The sequence below is a fragment of the Macrobrachium rosenbergii genome, chromosome 27 (assembly GCF_040412425.1).
Source record: "Macrobrachium rosenbergii isolate ZJJX-2024 chromosome 27, ASM4041242v1, whole genome shotgun sequence".
Taxonomy (NCBI): Eukaryota; Metazoa; Arthropoda; class Malacostraca; order Decapoda; family Palaemonidae; genus Macrobrachium; species Macrobrachium rosenbergii.
This window is the reverse complement of record NC_089767.1, coordinates 5,304,433-5,331,692: the sequence shown is the minus strand read 5'-3', so window position 1 is coordinate 5,331,692 and position 27,260 is coordinate 5,304,433. Positions and strand designations below refer to the sequence as shown.

Genomic DNA, 27,260 nt, shown 5'->3' with positions numbered 1-27,260 from the left:
GGCTTGAATATTCTTCTTAACACTCTTGCAGACTTGTTTAACATGATGTAGTTTATGTTATGTGCTACATGTGAGCTAGAAATGCCACAAAACTCGATACAACATTTATAGCTTGCAGGAACTTCATCAAACAACTTGTCCCTTTTCAAGTTAGGCAGTCATAAGTTTTGAAATTCCGTAGGACCTGTGTGTATGGCTTTATGTCATTAACTTTTGTGGGATTTGGCATGGTCTACAGAGTCATGAAAAGGTTTGTTTTTCAAATCCTGGAGCAACAAGCCAGTTAATTTTCCTGACTGTAGGCCACTCATGAAGATTTCCTGAGGAGACAGTCTCTGAAACATTCTTGGAAATTAAAATGCGAAGGTAAATTAGCAAGTATTTTGGCATATGGGTCAACAGACTCACCAGGTTGTTGCCTGCAATTTGTTTCTAACTGCAGAACCAATGACAGTTTTTTTCACATCAAATGGGGCTTGAGTTTTCTCTTCAGTCTGAGCATAGGTCGCTTCTGTAAGCCGAATAGGTTTGATCCTTCTTAGTATCTTGTATCAGTGATAACATTCACTTGCAGTACATGACTCAAGATAGCTGCTCACTGGCAGGAGCTTGAAATGTTGTGGTGGTGACTTTAAAACAAAGAAAATAATTCACTGCCGCTTTCTGAATCTGCCTGTTACTTTAGGTGCATATAAGGGAAGTAAAACTCCAGGAATGGTGCCGTCTGTTTTATTGTTCTCCAATCTCAGACTTTCCTTTGACAGTTGGCAGTATTCATACAAACAGAGAAAACAATGTTGGGTTAAAATAACAGAAAGTGGAGTAAAGATAACTAAGAAAAGTACCAGACATATAACCGCACTCGGGCTTTTAGCTAAGGCACTACAGCCCACACGCAGAAGCAATAACACTTGCTGAAGCAGAAGCCTGAGGTTGCACTTTTGAAGGGAAAATCTTAATCTTTAACATATATAAGAGATCAAAATCAAAGCACCACCGTATACCTAATGTAATGTAAACAAACATTAAGACAAAACATTCTTTACTCATTCCAGTATTATTTATAGGTTTTTTTGCTATGTCATTAATGACCTTGATTCCATTCCGTACACTGATCAACGTCAGTGAAGCTGAGTGACTTCATGATTAAGGAGAGGTACAATCCACATGAACTCAGTCCGAAAGAGAAAAGGAATCACAGGAAAAGGTAAACTAAACTCATTTGATGTTTCTGTGGCTTCTTATCCACGAAATCCGACTTGGATAATATTCAAAGGAGTGCTAGCGAACTGTCTATACCCAGGCTGCTGAACACTTTAAAGTGACAGAGATACAGGAAGTGCTAAAAAAACAGCATTATCATCTTACACTCTAGTATAAAAAATTTCAAACCAAACTGGCATTGCAAATCTATGCAGCACATTAAATCAAATATACATGTACACTTGTAGTGTTTATATGTATGTAGACTTGTTATGACTGGATTATGTCTAAACTTAAGAGAGTAATATAGGAAACCAAGAAACAAAGCAGTGTCAGCATGCAGTATTTCAAACTGAGAAGGGCTAAGTTAAATGACTCCATCCTTGGTGGTCAATGTTTTTACTAAAATCTTTTACATAGATGAATGCTCAGTGTACTGAATTTACTGAAAAGTTGCAGAAAGGGAATCTTGTGTTGCACAAGAATACATCATGTAGATTTATTTCCCAGTATTCTTTATTGAACTTGAACCTTAAATGATAATATTCTTAATTCTTATTAAGCAACGATTCAGTTTCTTGGAAGACAATCTCCCACCGAAATGATCTTACTCCTTGCATCCTCCCAAGGACCCTCTACTTTCTCCTGTACTCCTTCATACCTGAAGTAGCTGTCTTCTCCCTGCCTTGCTTTGATGTGGGCCTCATATACTTCTTGTTTCATTTGAATCAAGTCATCTTCCACCGATGAGAACACATCATTCAAGGCAGCAAGCACCGAAGCTGCACTGGTGATGAAAGGCATAATAGAAGTTGCATTTCTCTCCATGCTCTGAAGAATACCGTTGACTTCCTGCAGAGTAAGTAATCTGCTTTCGAAGGTTCTGATCGTACTAACCAATTTGTTGATTATTTGATTCTCTGTTGCTATGATGTTCCCCAAAGTGGCAACAGCTTGATTGTGGTGTATTATCGTTTGTTCCAAATAGATCCTAGACTCTTCCTTCATGCGTAGGGCCCTTTTCTTTTCTTCTATCCCTACACCTAAAAGAACGGCTCCTGTAATCCAGCCCAGAACAGGCACAATGATTAAGACACCACCGGCTACTGCCATATCATGATGTCTTTTAGCATGTGATTCCAGTTCGTGCATCTCTCGTGTTATAGAAATCTTAGTTTTCTCTAGCTGCTCTCTATAGGTTTTTATCAGGTTCTGTTTCTGTTCAATTTCTCTTCTTGCTGCTTCTATTCTGTTCTTGTGGTCAGTTATTTCCTTCTGGGTTTTTTCCTTTGTCGTCTCTGTGGCTCTTCTGCCCATTTGCGCCTTGGAAATGGAAACATTAAATTTACTGCGGTCCTGATAAATAATTTGGTGAAATGCCTCCATTAGTCTGGCTGCGTTGCTTGATTTCCCTTGTATTTCAGTTGAGTAATTTAAGACATATTCGAGAAGTTCATTAAGTTTTTGAAATTCCTTCTCATTCTTTCCCCTTTTTTGGATTAGATTGTGAAGTTCCGACCTTTTCTTCTCGAGCGTGTGTTCTAAATAATCAGTGATGATTTTCATGTCATCTGTGTATTTAATAGATTTGATTTGAGCTTCCAGTTTTTCTATCTCGTCCTTTAACGTATTCATATCAATTCCACTATTTTCAAAGTTCTGATCCATCTTTGGTAAAGTGGCAATAAAGGTTTTCATGTTGCGGAACCGAGTTTTGAGGTTAGGCCCAAACTCTCTGGTTAAAGTGAAAACCTCTGTAATGGCATCTAGAATCCCTTTCCTCTGGTCCCAGGATTTAGTGTTCGTCTGTGCAGACTTCAGATTTTGGTTGTAGATGTTTAAAATATCCATGAGGAAGTCATCCTTATATGTAAATTTTAAAGGTCTTTTAGACCTGACATAGGTAACATATTTGTTGATGTTCGTCATATCGTTGCATACTTCCACAGCCTTGAGAGCTATGATATTAACTATGTTTTCTTTGTTTTCCAAAGAGTTCGCAGAACGTTTTTTCCTTTCTTGGACATCGTCTTGGCCTGAAAAGTCTGGAGTGTCGTCTCTCAGAGTTTCATTGTTTTGTCTGCTGATGCCCAGTGATAGTAATCCTATTTCCTGATGGACATTTGCACTGATCTCAGTGCCATTCTTGTTCAGTTCATCTTTTCCTGGAACACCACATGCAACACTGGCACCACCATCACAGTTTTTATCATCTTGCTTTGAGGAATCCTTCAGTGTGCCTGGATGTTTTTTCTCACTAGTGGAATCAGAATCAGAAGTGGTCAAAGTGTCTTCCTCACTGACATGGTCTCCTCCATCAGAATGGCATTCTGGACGCAATTTCACCGAGGAAAGATCTATGCACTTACTAGAAGCCTCTTCAAATACTTGTCCTTCAGGACAAGTGAACAGTAGGACATACCAGTCTTCAATCCCTTCATCAGATAAATCTTTGCAGTATATAAATTTGTTGCAGGAACCTGAAAAAAGAAGTTGCATGAATGTTTACACTAACATAACAGTTAAGTACAACTAACTTTTATTCATTAGATCTTGTAGATAATGATATTATAATCATGAGGCTACAAAAGTTGTTTAATATCCAATTCAAGCTATTTCGGGAATATTTCCAATTGGGAATTATCCCCGAAGGAGAATTTTTTTTAAGTGATAAATGGATTGGTATTGCTGGGTCTCGATCCCTCGGCTGAGTACCTTCCAACGACTCCATTTGACAGTCAAGAGGTTTGGCTGTCGAATGGAGTCGTTGGAAGTTACTGCGTCGAGGGATCGAGACCCGGCGGTACCGATCCATTTATCACTTGAAAAAATTCTCCTTCGGTGAATATTCCCCTATTCCCCATCGGGGATATTCCCGAAGTAGCGTGAATTGGATATTAAATGACATTTGTAGCTTCATGATTGTATATAAATCACGGTGTGATAAAAATTTCATAATATGTATTTCATATTTTCCCAACAACCCAATAGTTAAAAGGATAAGTTAGTTTACTGATGGAAATTCCACATGTGTCAGCACCTGTTAGCTTTGTGCATAACAGTAATTTGTGCAAAAGTAACCATTCTATATAATCATACATTTGAAAAATAAATTAATTGGAAATAAATTATCTGAATTTTATTAAAAAAAAATTTTAAACACGCTTTTATTAAAATGCACTAAAAAGTTAAAAATTAATTTTTTGAGACACCAGGATTTTCTTACAATTACTGATATCTACAAAAGTAAAGGCATGGGTGGCAAACATGTGGCATTTCCTTTCACGTCTGACACCCACGCTCTTATTTTTGCAGACGCGATTAATTTTAAAAAAATGTTTGTATTTCTTTACCTTATACTTTTTAGCTTTGACAGAAATTGAAACCGATTTATGATTGTAGCCAACAAAATCCTGAGATACTGGGAGAGGTCACTGTAGGGTCACTAGAGGTCACTGCTGACCTACTGATCATGTGAGGTTGTATTGTCACTGGGATTGAGTAACCATGCAAAATTTCAAGTCCTGGTGTGTCTCAAAAAATTATTTTTTACTTTTTAGTGCACTTTAATGAAAGCGTTTAAAAATTTTTTGAAATTTTTTGTTAAGATTAAAATAACTCATTTCTAATCAATTCATTTTTTAAATGTGTGATTACATGACTGCTATGCAGAAGTTATTTACATTATGTGACTGTCAGTGTGAGAGTTTAATAATAACCATTTTTTAATGACATTGCCATGGTGGTGCTGAATGCCCTCCTGAGATGTATGCTAGTATTGCACGAGCCCCGGTTCTTTTGCCATGCCCCTAGGTTAGGTTAGGTTGGGTCAAGTTAGGTTAGGTTAGCTTGGGTTAGGTTAGGTTAGGTTGGGTCAGGTTAGGTTAAATTAGTGTTAGAAGAATTGGGATGTGGGAAACATAATGATATTATTTTCAAGAAAATTCTATGGTTAGTGTTTAAGATATGGCATCCTGCTTTTTTCCAGGGAAAGGTTCCGGTACTTAGGTACATCATTGGAAAGCGTGGACGGGTTCATGCGTAGATTCATTCATATATTCAAGCAGTGATTCATAATCAACCATTCATTCTGGGGGGAAATTATTTTTGCCTTATATTTTTATGGACCAAAGTCATACTGGGACTGAATTTGGGAATTAATTCATATTTTTTTTTACGAAATAATTCCCACATAATCCGTTAAGTCTGTTTCATTCAGGAAAATAAAAATGTAGCATAAGAAGAATAAAAATATTAACACACTTTCTTAAGGTTTTGGAAGTTATGATACAGGTGCGTATGAAAACTTATGGTTTTGAAAAGCCATTTTGAAAACCTTAAGCTCATTGTGGTTGAGGTCTCAATGCAGCGCAACCTGATTGATTGCATATTATCACAGTATTGTCGAGTACCACTTGTATTAAACTTATTTCTAGCCCTCTCCAGTAGAGTTGGTGAGAATGTAGGACCAAGACAAATTGCTGTAGGGAGGCTTTTCATCCCCCCCCCCAAAAAAAGGAATTTTAACAATGATAATTTTTTGCTCCCTTCCTGTCATACCAGGCTCTTCATGGACTTGGTTAACATTGAAAATAGCAGTAAGCTTTCAATGACCTAAAATTTAATTGCAGAGCACTTCAAGCCTTCTGTACCTGGGACAGGGTTCAACCCTTCTTTCTTGCAGTGGACATTTCTTGGGATAACACTGGAGCTGGAAGAGTCATCTGAAGTCTCCTGGTTGATATTCCATAGAATGCCGCTGGAAAAGAAGGACTTTTCTTGACTCCATTCCAAAGGCACGAGCGTATTCGGAGAGCTCTCCACTTGTGAGGGGCCAGTACTAGGAAAGCTGCGTTGTAAATCTAACCCTTGAACAACTGTCAAAAGAGGGAAATTGCTTATTTTTAGCACAGGAAAGGACGTGAACAGAGAGCATGTGCATTTTTTCCCATGAACTAGCTAACCAAACGGTGACTGAAAAGCTTATAAAATACACAATTTTTTCACGAACTGGTAACCAAATGGTGACTGACAAGCGCATAAGATACACATAATTGTCTTACCCATTTTTTTTCACGAACTGGTAACCAAATGGGTACTGACAAGCACATAAGATACACATAATTGTCTTACCCATTTTTTTAATCACGAACTGCTAACCAAATGATGACTGAAAAGCTTATATGACACATAATTGTCTTACCCATTTTTTTCACGAACTGGTAACCAAATGGTGACTGAAAAGCTTATAAGACACACATAATTGTCTTACCCATTTTTTTCACGAACTGGTAACCAAATGGTTACTGAAAAGTGTATAAGATACACATAATTGTCTTACCCATTTTTTTCACGAACTGGTAACCAAATGGTTACTGAAAAGTGTATAAGATACACATAATTGTCTTACCCATTTTTTTCACGAACTGGTAACCAAATGGTGACTGAAAAGCTTATAAGACACACATAATTGTCTTACCCATTTTTTCACGAACTGGTAACCAAATGGTTACTGAAAAGTGTATAAGATACACATAATTGTCTTACCCATTTTTTTCACGAACTGGTAACCAAATGGTTACTGAAAAGTGTATAAGATACACATAATTGTCTTACCCATTTTTTTCACGAACTGGTAACCAAATGGTGACTGAAAAGCTTATAAGACACACATAATTGTCTTACCCATTTTTTTCACGAACTGGTAACCAAATGGTTACTGAAAAGTGTATAAGATACACATAATTGTCTTACCCATTTTTTTCACGAACTGGTAACCAAATGGTTACTGAAAAGTGTATAAGATACACATAATTGTCTTACCCATTTTTTTCACGAACTGGTAACCAAATGGTGACTGAAAAGCTTATAAGACACACATAATTGTCTTACCCATTTTTTTCACGAACTGGTAACCAAATGGTTACTGAAAAGTGTATAAGATACACATAATTGTCTTACCCATTTTTTCACGAACTGGTAACCAAATGGTTACTGAAAAGTGTATAAGATACACATAATTGTCTTACCCATTTTTTTCACGAACTGGTAACCAAATGGTGACTGAAAAGCTTATAAGATACACATAATTGTCTTAACCATTTTTTTCACGAACTTCTAATAATGGTGACTGACAAGCGCATAAGATACACATAATTGTCTTACCCATTTTTTTCACGAACTGGTAACCAAATGGTGACTGAAAAGCTTATAAGATACACATAATTGTCTTACCTTGGATTGAAGCTGCAAGCAAAAGGGAGGCGACAAGGATCACTCGGTGGCACCCACCCATCCCGAATGCCTTGCGAAGAAAACTAGAAGTAAAAATGAATGGAAAAATGAATAGGTTCCCTTGGCTAGATTCGCGCACGCAATTAAATCTAAGAAGATAAACGAGTGGAGAAAGAATTCGTCATCACTTATTCATCCTAAGCTAGTTGAGGATCAAACTAGGGACCGTGAGATCAAAATTTGTATTATGTAAGATGTATCTGAAGAAGAGAGAGAGAGAGAGGACGCGAAACCAGACGAGAGAAGGATGAAAGAAACCTTCAGAAGCGAAGCAATCGTCGTGCCGAGCAGCTCGGTAATGTCCGATCCGTGCAGAGTGGATTTATGTAGAATGTGTTGGTCTTCTGGATGCTGTGTGGCTGTCGGGAAATAAAAATACTCTACAACTAAAAACCGCTCTATCTTGCAAAGGCGGGAAGGGAAAGGGGTTGGGAATTGCTTCGTACTGAATGCTGTTGCGCCGAGAGAGAGAGAGAGAGAGAGAGAGAGAGAAAAGAGGCACTACAAATGTGAGGGCATTATTTTTTCTAACAGGCGCGAAAAACGACCGACATAAAGCTGAATCCAGTAAAAAATGCGGCGAAGTTTCTTCTGTGTAATCGAGTTTTCTGTACAGCTTATAACGCTGTCTGAAATTCTCAGCCACGGCCCGGTGGTGGCCTATGTTGTTGGCACCTATAGCGGTGCCAGACGCATGATCATGGCTAACTGTAACCTTAAGTAAAATAAAAACTATTGAGGCTAGAGGACTGAGTTTGGTATATTTGATGACTGGAGGGTGGATGATCAACATACCAACTTGCAGCCCTCTAGCCTCAGTAGCTTTTAAGGTCTGAGGGCGAACGGGCAAGTAGCCTTCTCAATAGTTTTCTTTTATAGAAAACTGAAAAGAGAGTTTCCAAATATCATTTCGATCCGTTATTGTTAGAAAACCAACAAGTACCTAGTTCTTCGAGTCGATTCGTATTGTCTGCCATGAAATTTGAAAACTGGTCACGGTGTAATTCATGTGAGCGAGCTACTGTTTTACTTTAACGAAGCTGGTCCTTTTCATATACAAGTAAACATACATTTTTTTTTATGGAAAACACTGAGATCGAGGTTCTGCTGCAGCTTATCTTTGTTTACAAAGGGCAGATTGTATCCGGGCGGATGCCCAAAACGTTCTGGCATCCTGGGCTCATGGAGAATAAGAGTGCTGTTTTCGGTGGAGTACACAAACACACACAGACACACAGGAAAAGAGAGAGAGAGAGAAGTATACTTGGGAATAAGGATTTTTCTTTACAGATATACTGTGATGTATACGCAATTTTATATCTAGCTATCTATCTATCTATCTATCTATATATATATATATATATATATATATATATATATATATATATATAGACACACACATATATATATATATATATATACAATATATATATATATATATATATATATATATATATATATATATATATATATATATATATTTCTTCGTCCTTTTGGTGCCCATCTTGGTCACTCAGTTTTCTGTTCTTGAGGCGTTAGGTTGGTTTTAACTTTTATGTTTCGGTTTTAATATCTGTATTTTAACACTAATAATTTTACTTAGTCCTTTGTATTGATTTTAGCCCTGATGATGAAGCCATGTTTTGAAACGTTGGCTGGAAATAAAGTTGAATATGCATCACCTCCTTTTACGTCCTCCTGTTTGTTCTATATACATATGTATATACATATAATGTATATATATGTATATTTTTTTCTTCTTTTAACGTGCTTTTTTTCCCATTTTTTGTATGGGGTAAGCACGATGCCTTCTTTTGAAGGACTTTGATTTGGCTTTGGGGTAGACTGTAGTCTCGATCGGCTGCCCTGCCTGACATTGCTTAGACCCCAGAAGCGCATGTACATGTATCGTACCAGTCCCCAGCTCCCTTTCTCCCAGCAGCAAGGAGACGTTAAAGCTGTTAGGTCGACAGTTCGAGACGTGTGAGGTGTCTGTTATGTTTTTAGGAGATGTTGAAGTGACTTTGTTTGTGTGTGTATTAGTCTGTAACACCCATTTGCTTTTAAGCAAACCTATCTGTTGATTACATACATAATCCCGGGGTGTCTACACAAATAGCAAAGTGTCCGTGTCTCTGACCTGTCGGCTGCGGATTTGAACCTGCGCCACAGACCTCTATGAAGTCCGAAGCTGCTGCTCTAACCGACTTGACCATTGAGGGTCTATATATATATATATATATATATATATATATATATATATATATATATATATATATATATATATATTTATATATATATATATATATATATATATATATATATATATATATATATATATATATATATATACACACACACACACGAATATTAAGCCACAAATGTCGTCTACTATACCTCAGGAATATCTTAGACCCAAGGGAAAGTGCAGTTATTCAGTACTTCGTCACTAGCGGAATACGAACTGCCGTCTAGGTGAGAAAAAGCAGCGTACAGTGACTTCAGACCACTGAGCCTTCCAGAGAGGTAGAAATTGACATTAACTCCGCCAGACATATGCCTGTCGAATTCATGTTCTTGTACTTGGACATTTGTGGCTTTATATCCGTAAATATGGAAAATGTGTCTGTGGATGTGACAAAAATTCATGATTAGCCACGTGTTACAAACTTACCAACCAGCTATCATGGTGGAGGTGGCATGAAATTCACAGAATATTAAGAAATAATATTTAGCATTTATATACACAAGAACACTATTCACCAGTTGTTATTATTCTGCACCAGAGACAGGGAACTAACCATTACTGGTACAAAGTACAGATCAGAACTGGAAACAAAAAAAATAAGTAAAAAATGAGCGAAAGTTTCTTCGGCTCAATTGAGTTTTCTTCGTAGTGTATAATGCTGTATGAGCTGCAGTCCATGAAACTTTCAGCCACGGCCCAGTGGTGATGGCTTGCTTTAACCTTAAACGAAATAAAAACTACTGAGGCTAGTGGGCTGCAATTTGGTATGCTTGATGATTGAAGGGTGGATGATCAACATACCAATTTGCAGCCCTCTAGCCTCTGTAGTTTTTAAGATCGGAGGGCTGACAGAAAAAGTGCGGACGGACAGACAGATAGCCATCTCAATAGTTTTCTCTTACAGAAAACTAAAATGTGAAAGGTAAAAAGTAAAACATCAAGATACAAAAGATAACTTAGTAGAGGAATGTTTAATTTTGAGTGTTTCCAGTACAAGGGAATTAGTTTGATCGTTGCTCTGGCCAGTAATAGTCAAGTTCTCATTTTTTTGTATTTCAGCTTTAGATAATTTGGCATGATTGCGTATATTGGATGGTTCAGGATTGGGAGTCAGTTTGCACTTTGAGCAGACGTCTAGCGGCTCCGACATAAGTTCCCAGAGCAGACGTCTAGCGGCTCCGATGTAAGTTCCCAGAGCAGACATCTAGCGGCTCCGACATAAGTTCCCAGAGTAGACGTCTAGCGGCTCCGACATAAATTCCCAGAGCAGACGTCTAGCGGCTCCGACAGAAGTTCCCAGAGCAGACGTCTAGTGGCTCCAACATAATTCCCAGAGCAGACGTCTAGCGGCTCCGACATAAGTTCCCAGAGCAGATGTCTAGTGACTCCGACATAAGTTCCCAGAGCAGACGTCTAGCGGCTCCGACATAAATTCCCAGAACAGACGTCTAGTGGCTCCAACATAAATTCCCAGAGCAGACGTCTAGCGGCTCCGACATAAATTCCAAGAGCAGACGTATAGCGGCTCCGATATAAATTCCCAGAGCAGACGTCTAGTGGCTCCAACATAAGTTCCCAGAGCAGACGTCTAGTGGCTCCGACATAAATTCCCAGAGCAGACGTCTAGTGGCTCCAACATAAATTCCCAGAGCAGACGTCTAGCGGCTCCGACATAAATTCCCAGAGCAGAAGTCTAGTGGCTCCAACATAAATTCCCAGAGTAGACGTCTAGTGGCTCCGACATAAATCTTCAGAAATTCATTCGAGCCTAACCCTTGAAAGGACCTAAACCGCCATTGGGTTTTTGGAAATAAGCTTGACACCAAGAGCACCAGAGTGTTTGCTCAGGGTCTTGGTGATTGCCTTTCCTGTCGGGCAGACGAGCATAAAATTTCATTTTGGGAACAGTAAGGACCGTAGCGAGATTCTAAAACTGTTTACCTAGTAATTTGTTGGGGACTTTGTCAACTACCTTGATGGGATGGCAGTTTTTATTAAGGTAGTCTAGTAAAAACATTCCGGCCTGAGACGAGAGAATGGTTAAGTTTGACTTTGTCAAATCAGAAGCTAAAAAAAGTTGGAATCCAGTCCAATAAAAGTTTTTATTTTTTTTAACAGAAGGGCTAAAACCACCATTGTCTCTCTTAACCAAAAAGTCTGAAAAAGGTAGTCCATCACCCTGCTCTCTCTCAAGAATAAACTTAATATTATGGTGGCACGAGTTAATTGATTCCAAAAATAACTGAGTGACAATATTATTTAAAGAGAGCAAAGGTGTCATCCAAAGCACATGAAGAAATATTCTAAAAAAGTGAGGACACTGGTCAAGCAAGCGCACCTCCATGGAGCACATGAAAAGTTGGAGAAGGTAGAGCCAAGGAGAGAGCCCAGAGCCATACTCCCCGTAGAAGGGTTGTGTCGTCAGTGCACCTCATGCGGTGCACTGTAGGAATTACTTGAGGTTCTTTGCAGCGTCCCTTCGGCACCTAGCTGCAACTCTTTCCATTCCTATGATGCGTTCGCCCTTCGGCCTAAATTGTATATTCCGTTGTATGCTACAACCTTACCGTGTACCTGTCTACATAGGCTGGCATCAGAAATAAAGGCCGTGTCCAGCACAGCCAGTTCTAACAGTTTTAAAAAGGACACGATTCAGATAATAAAATTAGTATCGGGTTTCGAAAACAATTTATCAAAAAAGATTCCGAGAGTTTCGTTCACGGCCACATCCGAAAAAAAGATTCAGTGTTGAAACTGGCCATAAAAAGATCGGAGTCCCGAGTCAGAATTTTCCTTTAAATTAAATTGTTTGAGTTGGTAAGAGTGCACCTGTTCTGGTGGGGGCTCTAATAATGGAACCAAAAACTCTGCCAGCTTTTAGTTTGGGGTATTGTACGAGGTCAAAGTTAGGGCATAAAGGGACCACTGGTTTATGAGTTTGGGGCAACCCGTGTAGAATATCGAAGGAAAACCCCGTAGTATCTTGGGTTTTAAGGATGCTTAGGTAGCATGCAAGCCCAATATTTTCAAATTTTGTATTTTCACCTAAAATCATCTCCATTTCGTTGATATTTCTCAAGAGTTACTGTAACCCCGGGACCCTTATCAGGCCTAGCAATAACCAAATCCTCCCCAGCTACAAAACCAATTCTTGTAAGTTTGTTATCCCGCTAGAGAGTAGTATCTGTATTTCATAGATTTACCTAGTTTGTCGCCAAAAGCGTTTTCTGAACTCCAGGCCAATTGGGCCCCCTCCTTTAAGAAATCCGCTTTCCATGTATTTAAGTATATGAAAATTGGAATTCTTAAAGAGGTGGTCCCCAATTGGTCTGGAGTTCAGAAAGCGCTTGTTGCGATAAACTAGACAATTCTATACAGTAATTGGGTTTGTAGTTGGGAGGCAGGAGTCCAACCCCAAAGATAACAAAAATTCTTCTCGTTTAGACAGTTACACAAATTAGCAACAGTGATACGTTGCCTGCAAAATTTGGGAAGGATAGTACCTTGATTTTTGAGTTTTGTTTCGTGTCGTTCTTGAGTTTATGTGGTGCAAATTTGAATGGACTTATTAAATAATTTTATAATAATAACTCAGTCTATGGCTGAAAGGGTTCCAAGTTTCTTGCGACTTATGGTAGTAATCTCACTTTTATGTTGTTCCACAAGTTTTTGTTTACAGTTAATTTCCATATTTGATTCATGCTTAGCGGAATGAAAATAAAGTTGTGAACTGGACGAAGATGGCTTATATAATGGAACTTTGGCAAAATTAGTGGTGATCGTGATATAGTTTTGACAGTACTGTAGAAACTCAAAGTCAAGATGGGCTTTTTCCATTTTTTATACTTCAGTTTCATATAAATAGTAGCACTTGCATGGAAGTAGCGTTCATATCGCTTGCGAGGAAGTTGGTGAACATGCCCTGCTCTTCCACACTTAAAGCAGACAACATTAGTCTTCTGTATCTGTCTTGAGAATTTAACATTTGATTGCTGAGGGGTATTACCTTGCGTTGCATTGGTATTACAACTTGAAGGATTCCCATTAAATTTGTTCCTGTAATTTTTATGAGACCCTATACCTGTCCATTGTTGATTCCTATCATTTTTATACTTGACATTATAGTTCCTTTTGCCACTGATAATATTATAATCTTCACTCAGTGTAGCAGCTTTGTCAAGTTTCTTAACCTCTCTCTCTCAAATAGGCTCTTATGTGTTCAGGAATCCCTCTAAGAAATTGCCCCAACACAATTAACTCTTCAAGCTCATCCATAGATTTAACTTTAGCAGCCTCCAACCATCGTTTGAGACACCTCTTCACTTTGTAGGCATAATCCAAGAACGTCGTCTTGTCATCCTTTCTTAAAGCTCTGAATCATTATAATACTCAGGGGTCATCTGGTAAACTTGTAGCACATTGTGTTTGAGTACTTTGTAACCTTTACACTGATCAGCTGATAAGGCTAAATAGGCACTTCTTCCTTTACCTATGAGAATACCCTGTAACAAGACTGACCATTTATCTTCTGGCCATCCCATACCTAAAGCCACTTTTTCAAAGTGATAAAAAAAAAACTCATCTTGAGGTGCATCTGTAAACTCTGGAGCTAACTTCTGCACTCTTACCACATCAAATACAATCCCTTGATTACCTTGAGTAGAGGTAGACGGTGTCACAGGTAATGTGGGTCGAGCTTTCATTAATTTCATCTCCCTTTCATATCTTGCTTTTTCTCTTTCCTCTTTCTTCTTCTGCTGCTCTTTCTTTATTTTGCTCTTGCCTAGTTATAAAATCTGCCTCAGCTACATTCAGTAATTCTTGTGCCTCTCCTAACTCTTCATCTGTTTTCCCAGAGTCCATCAATGCTTGGATTGCAATGCACTTCACTTGTGCCTTCATCATACTACCAGACATTTCACCTCCACAGGCTAAGGCTAAAGCAAGCCATTTTGCTTTAGTCAGGTTGGATTCAGAAAACTCTTGGATGGAAGAAGCTGCTAAAAATTCCTGAACATTGAACAGAGCCATTTTCTCAAAGTTATTCAACTAAACAATTCACAATACAATGCAAGAATAACAATGTGGTCACTCTCCTATCAAAAATCCCTAACACCACCAGTATAAATCATAAACCAGAGTGATATTTTGTTTTGTTTTTTTCCCGGGCCTCTGGGCACCAATTTTATTTGTCACGAAGTGTTCCAGATACCCGGTTATTACACTTACCAATCATAGAATTCAAGCCTTACCTCACAACAGCCAGATACCTGAACTCTCATAACAAAAAAAAAAAAATGACTGAACACTCTAAAGGCAACAGCGATCCCTTGAAAAGCTTATCAACAATGTTAAATATCAAAATATTTAAACAAGAAATATCTTAGAGCAAAAGGGCATCACTCTATTACTGAACAACTGTAACTGTCTCCTTGATTAGAGTCATTTCAGCAACACTGAAGGAACAAAACTTTATCATGCTGTTTTATTTACAGTGAATTCCAACCACTGGTCAGTAAATGAAACGCTGTTATAAAAACTTCTAAGTACAAAAAATTTATTTCAAATTCAAAGTTAATAAATCAAAATTCACAAGCTTACTTTGAAGAAAAATTACTGTTACTTGGAAACAAAATTTTCAATCTTAATTAATTCTTAAATTATGAAACAAAATTAAATTACCAAGATGTTCATATGTGAAATGAAATTAAATGAGCGTCTTGAAAACACTAAGAGATTGTAAACATTCAAAATATGCAAAAGTGTTGACTTCGGAAAGAATTAAACACATACTTCAAAAGACACTAAGAACACAATTATGCAAAACATGAAAATTAAATGTAAATTTTATACTGACTGGTCTACTAATCACTTATTTAAACACTTGAAATTATATTACACACTTTAAATTTTACCCTTCAAATTATATTATACCATGGTATGAATTTTAATTGCAATATCTGTTAACTGCAGTACTGGCCGTTACACATTTTCACAATTCCTAACGAGGTGCCGTCACCGATATATACATACTGTACACTGCTACAAAGCTAAATGTAAGATCTCACAAACTAAAATGGAGGGAACAACAATTAAGTACTTTACATTATCTGAGAGAGAGAGAGAGAATTTCTTTTTTTAAATCTACACCGCACAGTTCTTAGCCTCTCAGTGAAAAATGATTTCTGTATCCAATTGCAAGCAAGTTCCCATGAATCATTCTAGCAAAATAGGATGACGTCACCTAAATCGCTTTGGGACCAAGACCCACAGAATATTCTAAATTGTTTTTGGACGAGGACACGAAGAATATCCTATCACGTAAAGCGTTTTTGGACGCGTCCAGAATTTGTATGATGCGATTACCACGCGGTTTTGTGCAACACTTCCTTAAACCCACATTGTTTTCTCTCCGTGTAAGACAGAAGATGACGCGACACTGCGCTGTCATTCCCTCCTCCTCGTATGGAACAAAAATTTGGTCTGTGTGACTGATCTCCCGTGAGAGCCCAGCATCACGATGAAAAAAAAGCACATGATCGACATGTTTGATAAACAGACCAAGACCAAAATCTCAATTGTTGACGTTACTTGTCACTCGAACTCGAAACAGAGCGATCCCATGACCAAACAGCCACATGAAACGTAAACTCTCTACCCCACTACTATGTTATCTAAAAGATTAATTCCGTGAGAGCTGACATTACAAAGACATTTGCACGCAATTATTACTAATCTACAGAATACACTACCCGATATAAAAAAAAAATCATACGACAATTACAAAACATATCATAACATTCTGGAAAAATTATACTTTATGCAGATTACAAGAGAATATCATATATATATATATATATATATATATATATATATATATATATATATATATATATATATATATATATATATATATATATATATATATATATATATATATATATGATGACAGAGAGAGAGAGAGATATAAGAAATTAGTCATATGAATTAAACAAAGAGATAGAAAATAAGACGTATGCAATCTTATCAGGTTTCCGCAACCCTTGCAATAACATCCTGTGGATTTTACTGAACGCTGGAGTTCTATACTTGTTTGGGACAGGCCGCTTTTGACTTTAAAGACGTGTGTTTCTTCTGGACTCGATATCTGGGGCACAAATGATCCGGTTCACTTTAGAAACAGCGAAGTGGGGAGGAAGAACTCCTTAAAGCACTTTCAAATAAGTGGCTTGGCTGTGTGACTTGCACTGAAATGAACACCGAATATGGAGAAAGTGTGGTTTCTATACCTAGAAAAGAAATGGATTTTCCCTCTGTCCATTCTAATTTAAATTCGATTCTTGGGATCAGACTATTTAGCCTGGATTTGTGATCGGCAGCCTTCTCTCAAATCATCCGATTTCATTATTGAACAAGCGGCTTATTTTCCGCATGCCAGTGAGAAAGGACAAGAAACATGCGGTAATAAAAAAAAAATCTACTTTGTATGGGGAAAAAAATGAGTGTGACTTGGGGGAGTGGCAACCCTCATATCTTCCAGCAACCGAGGGACCATCTGATCACAGTCAGTGCTGTTAAGGGGAAAGCGGAATCATTTAAAGACAATTGAAGCATACCTCGCAAGACGTGCATCAAAATGGTGTGGGTTTCACTGGGAAATGTCTGCCCTAGATAAAAGGCGAACTCCCAGTAGTCGTGCAATTGGAACTTCAGAGGTTCAAGCGAAGATGCAAGGCATTACTGCCCCAATACAGTTCTCCTTGTATTCTAATAATGAACTTACGTTTTTACTTATTGACTTACCTGTTTGTTAACTGATCTGTTTTGCTAATAAATGATCTCTTCTCTCAGTATTTCTCATTGCTCTTGTTACTTCTTTTTTTTTTTTCGAATGAACACCACAATATTCTTTGGAAGCTTGAATTTCAAGTCATTGGCCCCTGTGGTGGGCTTGTTCCATATGAATAGGGTTCGACTTCTGAATAATATAATAATAATAATAGCAAGACACACATCAAAATCCCTCCATTTTTGATGACATAAGTAGTACCAGCGACAACACTGAGAGATGGAGCTATGACTTGTTTCAAAGACCGGGTACTGGAAGCTGCTTGAATCGCTGGCACTAGTTATGTAGAAAAGTGGCGGAATTTTGATGCGCGTATCTTGCTATTATTATTTTTATTCAGAAGACGAACCCAATTCATATGGAACAAGCCCACCACAGGGGCCGTTGACTTGACAGTCAAGCTTCCCAAGAATATGGGGTTCATTGGAAAGAAGCAGCAAAAGCAATGGGAATTACTGAAGGAAGAGATCATCTATTAGAATAACAGAATAAAAGCAATGATTTCGAGGGTCGTGGAAGCCACATAAGACTGACTGTATCTTTTTGGATCCTTATCCTTGGATTTTTTTTTCCTTTTTACTAAATTTATTGATTGCTCCCGGCTTTCCACCCACCAGTCCACCCAGCTATAAAAAATGGGTACCAGCATCTTCTTGGTGTAAAATAAAAAGGACTTAAGGCTAGTAGACTGTCTCTTGACCTACTGGGAAACTGTCCTTTCAGTGCTACCCCCTCCAAAGTGTGTCTCTATCTATCTATCTATCTATCTATCTATCTATCTATCTATCTATATATATATATATATATATATATGTATATATATATTGTATATATATATATACTGTATATATAATTTATATGTGTATCTATGTATATATATATGTAATTAACTTTATCACATACACAATTGTTCTGTGCATTAGTAGAATTACTAAAAGGACCTCATTCAAACTGGATGGTATCTAACGGAGTTTTTTATTCAGAAAAAGTTACAAGCTTTCTTGGACAAACAGTCCACATTATCAAGTATCCGAACTTGATAATGTGGACTGTTTGTCCAAGAAAGCTTGTAACTTTTTCTGAATAAAAAACTCCGTTAGATACCATCCAGTTTGAATGAGGTCCTTTTAGTAATATATGTAATTATGTATATATACATATATATAATATATATATATATATACTGTATAATAATGTTGATTGCAAATTCTATTTATTTTTAGTTAAAAGAATGTATCACTTGATGCATCAGTATCTTCCTGTGTATTAATTTTGTCGATTAAGGAGACTGTATGCTTAAGAAACTCGAGATATGAGGTCATGTTTGAAAGTACAGACTTGTGTCTTCCGTCAGATACGAAATTTGAATAAGTGTGCGTGCCGATTTTTATCATCTTTATTTTCATTGTTGCGTTGATGTTGGGGGGAAGCGAATGCAACGTGTTGGTGAATGCTGCTTGCTCCAGAACACACGTACCATTAAGTTCAGTTTGAGTTTGTGTGCATGTCTTATTTAGTTATGTATTTCGAAGGTTACGTACATTATGTTAGTGTAGTACCTGCTCTAAACAATTCTTCGCTGGGTGAGCGGGTTCCGTTCTCGGCTACCACTCTGATGGTTGCGAGTTCGAATCTCTGACCGGCCAGTGAAGAACAAGAGAAATTTGTTTCTGGTGGTAGAAATTCATTTCTCGCGATAATGTGGTTCGGATTCCACAATAAGCTGTAGGTCCCGTTGCTAGGTAACCAATTGGTTCTTAGCCACGTAAAAATAAGTCTAATCCTTCGGGCCAGCCCTAGGAGAGCTGTTAATCAGTTCAGTGGTCTGGTTAAACTAAGATATACTTAACTTAACCTGCTTTAAACATATATACATACATTAAATATATGTATATATATATATATATATATATATATATATATTATGAGTGTGTGGTGTGGTGTGTATATATATATATATATATATATATATATATATATATATATATATATATATAGATAGATAAATAATGTTCCCACACACGTATATACATACACGTACTGGTGTGTGTGTGTGTGTGTATATATATATATATACACACACACCAGTATGTGTGTATGTACGTGTGTGGGAACATTATATATATATATATATATATATATATATACATATATACTGTATATATATATATATATATATATATATATATATATATATATATATATATATATATATATATATATATACACACATTCACCATAGGCCACAGGAAAAACAAAAAGGAGTCCCAAGCGCTTTCGTGTATTTCAACACATTTTCGAGGCATATTGCTAAACACACCGAGAATATCTAACCAAGTCAACACAAAAGCTGGAAGAAATAGCAACACAAACATTCAAAATCCGGCGAAAACCAGTACAGCATGCACAGAACAGCTCAGCAGGTGAATACAAATAAACTGTCTTACAAATCTCTCTAACAACAAATGCGTCTAGTTTGTATATACCTGGCGTACATTCAGTAAGTCACCGTGATACTTAATCAAAGCAGATTCAATAACATTTCTACGAGTTGTATTGTTACAATATAAAACAACTTTTGCCCCCTCCCAATCAATCATGTGACTAAAATTATTAATGTGTAAAAATTGAGCATTCGTCATTTGTCCCGTTCTCACACTGTCTGTGTTGTTTAATTCTTGTCTCCAGCCCCTTCCCAGATTGTCCTACATCAAAGCACTTGCAATTCATGCGAGGAACCCCGTAAATGCAGCCCTGAGAAACACTGGGGAATTCCTTTTTAATATGTCTTTCAAGGTATTTGAAAATTTAAAAAACAATATTAAAATTCTTGTAAAAACTTGGAGCCCTACGTAGGAGATCACTGTATGGTAAAATAAGTGCATTTCGATTGTTAAAACCCACTCTGGTAGTTACTGAATAAACATTTTTTCTGCTTGTTACAAAGCACACTCAACAAAATATTTGGGATATTTTAATTTTCCCGATATGTTAAAAATAAATATTTTCAACCTCTTGATGAAATCCAGGGCTGCAGGTACGTAAAGCTCTTACAAACATGGAAGAAAGAGTACCCTTCTTTACTTGATTGCCATGTGATTAGAGTGATAATGGATGTATGAATTTGCATTTGTGGGTTTCCTATGAACTGAGTATTTTGAGCCATTTTAAAGTACGGTGGACATTTACATCTAAAAATGAGAGACAACCATCATTCTACAAAATTAAAGAAGGCACCAAAGTGTTCAGTTTGAAAAGAGATGTATTCACATTTTCGGTTAGAGGCCATATACAAAAAATATCACCTATAAACCATAGAACACCATACGGTAAAATATTAGGCAAAAATCTAGTTTCAACAAATTCCACGTATAGATTGCTTAAAGCAGGCGAAAGAGGATTTCCCATTGCCATACCAAATTTTTGTGTATAAAATTTGTTATCAAATGTAAAAACCGAATCACTAATGCAAACTTTTAACGAGTTCTGCAATGTTATGGGTGGACAAGGGTAAATCATAATTATCTAAAAATTCAGGTAAATATTCAAGCAAATCATTTACAGATACCTTTGTAAATAGAGATACAACATCAAAGTTAATCATTATAAACTTTTAAGTAATAATTGTGCTATTTAGTTTTTCTACCAGATCTAAATTATGTTTAATATTGGAGTTCGAAGTGCTCCCTACTAAAGGTGAAAGAATCTTAACCAGTCATATTGATAACTTGCAAGTACATGACCCAACATAGTTGATAAATTTAAATGATCACCTGGTTTCTGTCGATTAAATCCTTTTATTTTACATGTCATGAGACATCAGTACAAATTGGATAATGTTATCCATTAACTATCGTATAATATACGTTTGTTAATATGTACTTAGTGTAATGCTGTTTCAAAAGGACATATTACCTCTTTCGATATTTTGGTAATTTTCATTTCTTCAACTGCTATTCTTATTTCCCTGGAGGACGAAACTGTTGGGCATATTCTAACAAAAACAGCTTTCATTTTTTCCTGTGTGGAATACAACTGAATAATATATCTTCTTGTCTAAGAAGATTACCAGCACTCTCTCTCTAATATATATATATATATATATATATATATATATATATATATATATATATATATATATATATATATATATATGATTATTATCACTTTTGTACGTGATTCATTTATCACACATTACCACAGGTGAAAAATAAGAAACAGGGTGTAGGTCCTGACCGGTTTCAACTTTATTTCAAGCCATTGACGAAGGACTGATACAGAGTGTGAGAAGTCACAAAATATATACTACAAGAACAGTACTGACGAACATACACAACCGTTAGAGGCTCCATATCCCCACTCAGGCCGGTGTCGAGGTAGGGGTGGCCTTTAAAACTCATTTGGCTAAAAATCACAATAGACTCTCAGGGGACATTGCTGATAAACAGACCATACCCCACCTCAGATCCACACCTGACAGGTGTCATGGAGGCGGAGTTTGGAAACTCATTAACATTACTACCCTCGTACTGTGTTTACAAATATGATAATCCTATTTTCATATATCTCTACTGCCTACCTTAAAGTTTAAACAATTTACAAATTTCTTTTGATATTAAAGGATCAAGTTTATACATCCCTTGACTGATATTCATATTATGGTTGTAACTTTCTTTTATGAAGCTAGATTCAATGATGTTCCTTTCCAGTGCATTATTAGAATATACAATCCTTTTGCCCCTTCCCAGTTGATAGCATGATTGTTCTCACTAACATGTACAAATATACCACTGTTCCCTTGTGCATATCTCACACATTTCTTATGTTGTTCAATTCTTTTTCCAGTGCTTTCCAGTTTGGCCAATATAAAAGTTGTCACAAGACTTACACGGAATTTTATATACACACCCTTTAATATTGTCTGGGAGTTCTTGATAAGTACATTTTTCATTGTTGTATTGTTCTTAAATGCGACATTAACACCAAAATTCTTAAGAAGATGAGGGATATCTTTCATACTATTATTATAAGGCAGAACAAGCAAATTTTTTGTGTTGTAAGGTTCTTTCTGGTTTTGATACATAGTCTTTTTGCCGCTTCAAATGCACTGTTTAATACACTATCAGGATATTTCAATTTTTGCCTGCATTCCTAATCTTATCTATTTCATCATCAATATATTCAGGGCTACATACCCGTAATGCTCTTAAAAACATAGATGAAAACACTGACTTTTTAACCTTGTTGCTTTGTCCAGAATAGAAATGCACATAGGAAGAAATATTAGTGGGTTTTCTATACACACTATATTTAAACCCACTACTATTTCTTCGTATGAGGACATCCAGAAACGGTAAGCACCCATCATTTTCCATTTCCATCGTGAATTTAATTGATGGTACTAATTGATTTAACTTAGCAAAAAAGTTTTTTTACATCTTGGTTCCCTGGCCATACACAAATTATGTCGTCAGCATACCTAAACCATGTTACATTACGTGGGATTATGTTGTTTAATATCTTCTTTTCAAAAAATTCCATATATAAGTTACTTAACACTGGGGATAGAGGGTTTCCCATTGCCATACCAAAATTTTGTGAGTAAAATTTACCATTAAATTCAAATTTACAATCTTTTACACATAATTTAATCAGTTCAATTAAAGTACTTTTAGAAAATGGGATATCCAGCTGTGTGTTCTCTAACAATTCAGATAAAAACCCATCAGATCATCTATTGGCACCTTTGTGAATAGTGATACAACATCAAAACTTACAAGTCTGGATTCACTATTAATCTCTACACTATTTAGTTTATTTATCAGGTCCACATTATTCTTGATATTTGCATTTGAGATGGTACCTACTAATGGGTTGAGAATATCTACTAAGTACTTCGCTAGCTTGTATGATGCGGAACCAACTGAACTGATAAAGGGCGCCTGATTTATCTGCTTTTGTCATGTGTATATTTTTATCTTTTTTCAGTTCATTAATAGCAACCATAAATCTTTTGGGGACGTTTGTGGTGTCTGATTTTTTCATACTTCCATAAATCACTCCCTTAACCATGTTCACTTCTTCATTCGTTAAATCACTATATTTTTCCAAATTACACAGTCCTTTCCTGCCAGGCCAATTATCAGTTCAGTTGGTTCCGCATCATACAAGCTAGCGAAGTACTTAGTAGATATTCTCAACCCATTAGTAGGTACCATCTCAAATGCAAATATCAAGAATAATGTGGACCTGATAAATAAACTAAATAGTGTAGAGATTAATAGTGAATCCAGACTTGTAAGTTTTGATGTTGTATCACTATTCACAAAGGTGCCAATAGATGATCTGATGGCGTTTTTATCTGAATTGTTAGAGAACACACAGCTGGATATCCCATTTTCTAAAAGTACTTTAATTGAACTGATTAAATTATGTGTAAAAGATTGTAAATTTGAATTTAATGGTAAATTTTACTCACAAAATTTTGGTATGGCAATGGGAAACCCTCTATCCCCAGTGTTAAGTAACTTATATATGGAATTTTTTGAAAAGAAGATATTAAACAACATAATCCCACGTAATGTAACATGGTTTAGGTATGCTGACGACATAATTTGTGTATGGCCAGGGAACCAAGATGTAAAAACTTTTTTGCTAAGTTAAATCAATTAGTACCATCAATTAAATTCACGATGGAAATGGAAAATGATGGGTGCTTACCGTTTCTGGATGTCCTCATACGAAGAAATAGTAGTGGGTTTAAATATAGTGTGTATAGAAAACCCACTAATATTTCTTCCTATGTGCATTTCTATTCTGGACAAAGCAATAAGGTTAAAAGTCAGTGTTTTCATCTATGTTTTTAAGAGCATTACGGGTATGTAGCCCTGAATATATTGATGATGAAATAGATAAGATTAGGAATGCAGGCAAAAAATTGAAATATCCTGATAGTGTATTAAACAGTGCATTTGAAGCGGCAAAAAGACTATGTATCAAAACCAGAAAGAACCTTACAACACAAAAATTTGCTTGTTCTGCCTTATAATAATAGTATGAAAGATATCCTCATCTTCTTAAGAATTTTGGTGTTAATGTCGCATTTAAGAACAATACAACAATGAAAAATGTACTTATCAAGAACTCCCCAGACAATATTAAAGGGTGTGTATATAAAATTCCGTGTAAGTCTTGTGACAACTTTTATATTGGCCAAACCGGGAAAGCACTGGAAAAAGAATTGAACAACATAAGAAATGTGTGAGATATGCACAAGGAACAGTGGTATATTTGTACATGTTAGTGAGAACAATCATGCTATCAACTGGGAAGGGGCAAAAAGGATTGTATATTCTAATAATGCACTGGAAAGGAACATCATTGAATCTAGCTTCATAAAAGAAAGTTACAACCATAATATGAATATCAGTCAAGGGATGTATAAACTTGATCCTTTAATATCAAAAGAAATTTGTAAATTGTTTAAACTTTAAGGTAGGCAGTAGAGATATATGAAAATAGGATTATCATATTTGTAAACACAGTACGAGGGTAGTAATGTTAATGAGTTTCCAAACTCCGCCTCCATGACACCTGTCAGGTGTGGATCTGAGGTGGGGTATGGTCTGTTTATCAGCAATGTCCCCTGAGAGTCTATTGTGATTTTTAGCCAAATGAGTTTTAAAGGCCACCTACCTCGACACCGGCCTGAGTGGGGATATGGAGCCTCTAACGGTTGTGTATGTTCGTCAGTACTGTTCTTGTAGTATATATATTTGTGACTTCTCACACTCTGTATCAGTCCTTCGTCAATGGCTTGAAATAAAGTCGAAAACCGGTCAGGACCTACACTCCGTTTCTTATTTTTCACCTGTGGTAATGTGTGATATATATATATATATATATATATATATATATATATATATATATATATATATATATATATATGCTGGAAGATTTACCAGGAATAGAACTGCAATCTGCCATCGTAACATCCTATAAAATTATTTGGCCAGATTTTCGAGACTACATGTCTCATCATCAGGGCTGTAAAATACAAAGAATAAGAATTAAGAATCGACCGAGTTAAAAAAACTTACAAAACTTACAAAAGCCTAAAACGCGGAGCCCACACTAAAACGAATGCTAAAGAAACATTAAAACATATTGAAAAACTTAACATTTAAAAATCCTTAATTAAATATTTAAATATATAGGCTATACATACACACACAATTTTATATATATATATATATATATATATATATATATATATATATATATATATATATATGGTGTGTCTGTATGCATGTGTGTGTGTATGTGTATAGAGGAATGGATGGGTAACGAACGACTAATGATATGAGTACGGATATGGCACGGTTTTTGAGACCAGACCCAAACGCTACTCACGCTGGCTGGTCATTTTATTATCACTTGTGAAAGAAACCTAAGAGGAATGTAGAGAAAGGGAGACGAGATTAGCAGGTTATGAGACAAAGGTGGAGTTCCTAACCTTCTCTTGAGCTAGATGGTGTAACCGCGTCCTTCCTCTGCTGTTCTCAACACTCGACTGATCTCTCACCAAGGAATTTAGAGGGTCGTGGCCTTTGGCCCACCCACTGCGGACCGCAAACGTTTCAAGTAGTGGGATTTCCTTGAGAGCAGCTGGCTGATCATTCTAAATGCCTCGTCCAACCTAGTGGCCAGAACACACGTCACTGGGAATCCCTACAAAGTAAGTAAGATGGAGACTTAGAGAGCTTTGAGCATCGTCCACAGCTATCCATTCGCTCCTCGTTGAAAGTCTGATGAGCAGATTCAGTGTGATCAACCCACTATTTTGGCATCCAGAGCGGTCAAGTCAAGATCGTTCTCTATAGAACAGAATATAGAGTTAAGACGAAAGGCCAAGCGCTGAGACCTATGATAAGGTCATTCATTGCTGAAAGGGAAATTGAAAGTAGAAAGGTTCGAAAGGTGTAACAGGAGGAAAACCTCAAAGCAGTTGCACTGTGAATCAATTATTAGGAGAGGGTTGAGGAAAGTAAGGTGGGAGAAAGAGAACATGAACGGAGGTACAGTGAAAGGAATGATGTGGGTTGCAGCAAGGGGGCGAAGGGACGTTGCAAAGAACCTTCAGTAGTGCCTACAATCTCGATGACATAAGAAGCAGTGTTGGGCTTTCCCCAGAGCCTTACATAAATAAAGAAAATATGAGAGTGACCATTAATTACCGAGGCGCCATACCCACTGCCACTGGTCTGGCGCTCCGTCTCTCTCTCTCTCTCTCTCTCTCTCTCTCTCTCTCTCTCTCTCTCTCTCCTCTTGTTTTCTGACAACACCCTTTCCCCTCATCGCAAAAGATTTTCAGCAAAAACCTCTCGCATCTTCTTCTCTCAGATTAATGCTGGATATATGGCGGCCTGTAAGTGTGGCAGGGTGTGAAAGGGTTTAGGTGGTCTGGTGTGGACCTGCGGATTCTTTACAATCAACAGAGACGATACTCATATAATTTCAATACATCTTTCACCGCAGTGTACGTCCTAAGAGTTATGAAATGACAATGTGTCTCTATGGCGGCAAAACTGACTGTCCTACTTATATCTGAAGGTGATATGTATCATCACACTCTTCTTTTCTATCCCGTTATTTTCTTGCATCCTC

At 36.8% G+C, this 27,260-nt stretch overlaps 2 protein-coding genes across 3 annotated transcripts in view; one reads left to right on the top strand and one right to left on the bottom strand.

Moving 5' to 3' along the window:
• The window catches only part of bchs (WD repeat and FYVE domain containing 3 bchs), a 388,664-nt gene that overhangs the window by 10,889 nt on the left and 350,515 nt on the right, over positions 1-27,260 (top strand). The gene's annotated exons all lie outside the window — the stretch shown is intronic.
• LOC136853370 (uncharacterized) lies at positions 715-26,325 on the bottom strand. Of its 2 annotated transcripts, XM_067128780.1 has the most exons (4): positions 26,110-26,325; positions 7,438-7,520; positions 5,856-6,080; positions 715-3,683 (listed from the first exon to the last, which is right to left on the bottom strand). In XM_067128780.1, the coding sequence occupies exons 2-4, from the start codon at positions 7,496-7,498 to the stop codon at positions 1,774-1,776; spliced, it is 2,196 nt and encodes a 731-aa protein (XP_066984881.1). In that variant the 5' UTR covers positions 7,499-7,520; positions 26,110-26,325; the 3' UTR covers positions 715-1,773. The 2 variants fall into 2 exon arrangements, with proteins under 2 accessions (XP_066984881.1, XP_066984882.1); XM_067128781.1 differs by lacking the exon at positions 5,856-6,080 and having other exon boundaries at positions 26,110-26,249.

What these genes read in the sequence shown, in the direction of transcription:
- LOC136853370 (XM_067128780.1), bottom strand. Translation starts at nt 7,498, where the DNA reads ATGGGTGGGTGCCACCGAGTGATCCTTGTCGCCTCCCTTTTGCTTGCA. An exon ending in GCTTGCAGCTTCAATCCAAG is followed by an intron (nt 6,081 to 7,437) that starts GTAAGACAATTA and finishes CTCTTTTGACAG; the next exon opens with TTGTTCAAGGGTTAGATTTA. An exon ending in AGGGTTGAACCCTGTCCCAG is followed by an intron (nt 3,684 to 5,855) that starts GTACAGAAGGCT and finishes TTCTTTTTTCAG; the next exon opens with GTTCCTGCAACAAATTTATA.